At 41.7% G+C, this 3,646-nt stretch overlaps 1 protein-coding gene and 1 long non-coding RNA gene across 2 annotated transcripts in view; both read right to left on the reverse strand.

Annotated features, from left to right (window-relative positions):
• The window catches only part of LOC113472166 (TLD domain-containing protein 2-like), a 1,615-nt gene extending 1,593 nt beyond the window's left edge, over window positions 1-22 (reverse strand). Inside the window, exon 1 of the mRNA XM_026831798.1 lies at window positions 18-22. Within this exon, the coding sequence (XP_026687599.1) occupies window positions 18-22 (5 nt within the window). The remainder of the gene's footprint in view (window positions 1-17) is intronic.
• A 26-nt stretch (window positions 23-48) lies between these two features.
• LOC113472167 lies at window positions 49-859 on the reverse strand. Its single transcript, XR_003394597.1, has 2 exons — window positions 822-859; window positions 49-221 (listed from the first exon to the last, which is right to left on the reverse strand). It is a non-coding gene; the product is annotated as an uncharacterized LOC113472167 (long non-coding RNA).
• Window positions 860-3,646: the final 2,787 nt, after the last annotated feature.

Here is a 3,646-nt window from a genome sequence, read left to right on the forward strand (position 1 = left end):
AAAAAAAAAAAACTTACCCCATTTTGGGCAGGGGTCCCCAATGGAATACTGGCAATGATCAGGGGCACCAAATCTGAGCAGGTGACTAATATCTTCTGTATCTCCCCTACTGCGGGGTTCTCCTGAATTTTGTTAAATACGAGGAAACATTGGTACAGGAGACGAGAGAACTTGATGCGGAGAATGAGAGCTTTGACTTGCTGTGAAGTGAGATCATCAGTCTGAAAGATAAATAGAATAGAATAGTCAATAGTATGGCTGGGGGACTTTAAACAGGGAGTAGATTAGCCTGAATTTCCCTTGCTAAAGAAATAGCAAAGGTTGAGTGTGAAGGGCATCCACTCGTAAAATTTATAGCCAAAACCAAATGTCAGCCCAAAGCAAACACCCTAGGGCTGATTGAGAGGCTGACAAAAAACGCTGACCCTGTCTGTGCACAGGAAAAGGCAAAGAAAAAGAAGTCGATAGAATATACCTTGTTTATCCTGCTGGAATAGGACTGAAAAGTCCCTTTACTTCCGCAGTCTAAGCTTCTCTTTTTTCTTCCTGTTTTTACAATTACAAATATGTACTTTATTTAGACTGCTGATGAAGGAGTTCTTAGTCTTTGTTTTCTCCTTTATTTGTTGATTACTTTCTTCTACTGTAGGTATGTACCTAATTTAAATTTAACTCATTTCCCCTCCCACTTGAGGGAAGAGGTGAAGAATCATGGGAAGTAATCTAATAGACCAGTTGTGCTTAGGTGAGGTTTCTAAGTCAAAGAGAAGAAAAATAAGGAGATAGGGAATTTTTCTTTTTCTTCATTTTGTATTTTCTACCTTTGCAAAGTTCAATTTGGACTGTGTCCATTCCATATAAATAAATAGCTTCAACCCCAATGGAATCATTCTCAAATTCGACCAACTCAAATTTAACCTAGAATAGAATAGAATAGAATATACCTTGTTTATCCTGCTCGAATGAGACTAAAAAGTCCCTTTACCCCAGCAGTCTAAACAAGATAAATATAAATAAATAGCTTCAACCCCAATGGAATCATTCTCAAATTCGATCAATTCGAATTTAACCTACCTACTACTGGAGTTGGAAAAAAAAATAATAAAATAGAATAGAATGTACCTACCCTGTTTATACTGCCAGAATGAGACTGAAAAGTCCCTTTACTCCTGCAGTCTAAATAAAGTCTTATGTACATATCTAATACCAAATAGGTAAAAGGTACAGAATAAACCAAACAGGTACAGGAGAAAAAAAAATGGGTTTCAGCACCGCTTATATTTCGTAGCAATGAAACAAATACTATTTTTTGTTTAGTTTGTGATAATGGTCAAGTACAATATCATACATATTTCTGGACATGGTCTTCACTTGACTGGAGTGGAAGACCATGTCCACTCCACCCACACACACACACACACACGCACACATACACACACACGCACACACACACACCCTCCCGCTTGCTTTATGGACGATTGAAGAGACCTTCGCTGACCGCCTTGTCTAGAAGTGTTTTGAAGGAGAAGAAAGAGAGTGAGTTCAGGATGGGTAGGGGGAGTGCGTTCCAGAGGTCTATGGAGGACAGGAGGAAGGCGTTGGAGTAGGATTGGGTGTGGTGCCGCGGTTTATCTAGGAGGAGTTCGTGGGATCTAGTGTCTCTGGAACTCACGTCTGTACGAAATTGATACTTTTCGTACAGATAAGGAGGGGAACGGGATTTTAGGAGTTTGTAGAGCACGGAGAGTGTTAGGATACGCCTTCTATCTTCTATCCTGAGCCATTGGAGCCTGTTATAGTACGGTGTAATGTGCTCCCGGCGCCTGACATTATATATAAAACGGACACAGGAGTTCTGGGCTCTTTGGAGTGACGTGGAAAGTTCCAAAGTCAGTCCGTGTAACAGGGGAGCACAGTACTCGAATTTGGGGAGGATGAAAGATTTCACTAGTTTTATTTTTGAATTTTGGGAAGTGAAGTTTTTAATACGTTTCAACGTCCAGAGGGTACCGAATACATTTTTTCTGATTCTGGGGACTTCATCGACCCAGCTTAAGGCATTGTCAAATATGATACCCAAATTTCTTGCTGAATCGACCACTTCTACCCTATTGCCATCAACCTCAATGGGGGGTATGGGCAGCGGAATGGTGCGGCGAACTCCAGGGCTACAGATGAACAGCACCTTGGTTTTTTTGTGGGTTGATGATGAGCGCTTGGGATTTGGCCCATGTGACCAGAAGCTGAATCTCAGTGTTGATGAGATGTACCGAAAGAGGTAGATCAGCTGGTCGGAAGGACAGGTAGACCTGGAGGTCGTCGGCGTAGAGATGATAATGACAACCATTAAAGCAAGACGAAATGTCGTTGATAAACAGACTGAAGAGGAGGGGCCCCAGCACAGAGCCCTGAGGAACACCTGATAGGACTGGTTTCCATCCTGATCTGTCGGTGTTTGACCCAAGAACACACTGACTGCGGCCAGACAGGTAGGACTCAAACCAGGCGATCGCGTTTTGGTCGAGGCCGAATGTCCTTAGTTTTTGCAGTAGTATTCTGTGAGAAACTAGGTCGAAAGCCTTACTGAAGTCGAACAGGATCAGGATGGTCGCCATTGTTTTGTCCATGGCGGCCTGAATGTCGTCGGATACTTTGAGCAACGCGGAGCAAGTACTATGACCAGTGCGGAATCCTGATTGAAGTGGGTTAAGGAGGTTGTGCCGGTTGATATGGGAGGTGACCTGCTGATGTATAAGCCGCTCCAGCACCTTGGAGAGAGAGCAAAGTAGACTGATGGGTCGATAGTCTGAGGCGCTGGAGGGGTTCTTAGTTTTAGGTATGGGGCGGATGAGAGCTTTTTTCCATATTTCAGGAAAGGTTTTGGTCTGCACTGAAGTATTGAAGATGTGTAGTATAACAGGGGCAATAATACCACTCATACGAGTAAGGTAGTTGAGGGGTATTTGGTCATAGCCCATTGAAGATTGGTTTCCTTTCTTTAGATTCTTTAGAAGATTAGCCTCAGTGAAAACCTACAACTGGAGTTGGAAAAAAAATAGAATAGAATGTACCTACCCTGTTTATACTGCCAGAATGAGACTGAAAAGTCCCTTTACTCCTGCAGTCTAAATAAAGTCTTATGTACATATCTGGTACCAAATAGGTAAATGTACAGAATAAACCAAACAGGTACAGGAGAAAAAAAATGGGTTTCAGCACCGCTTATATTTCGTAGCAATGAAACAAATACTATTTTTTGTTTAGTTTGAGATAATGGTCAAGTACAATATCATACATATTTCTGGACATGGTCTTCACTTGACTGGAGTGGACATGGTCTATGCTCAAGGTAGGTACTGGAGTTAATATTATCTGAGTACATTACTCTCAAAAGACAGCTTTTGATCCCAGATTCATGGTTCTCTTAATCCTTATCCTTTTAACTTAATTAATCTTTAATCCTTTGGTAGCATTTCCAAAAATCCAAAAAGTTCATCAAAGTTCAAATCCAAATCCACTTTTGTTTACTTTCGGCTTTCGATGTTTCGATTTCGAGATCAGCTGATCCATTAGACAGATTTCGCAACGCATTTTTTATGGGGATCGTGACGATGCTCGACGAGTTTTGGTTTCTGCGCATGACACA

This window comes from Diaphorina citri, unplaced genomic scaffold, assembly GCF_000475195.1.
Source record: "Diaphorina citri unplaced genomic scaffold, Diaci psyllid genome assembly version 1.1 scaffold4140, whole genome shotgun sequence".
Taxonomy (NCBI): Eukaryota; Metazoa; Arthropoda; class Insecta; order Hemiptera; family Psyllidae; genus Diaphorina; species Diaphorina citri.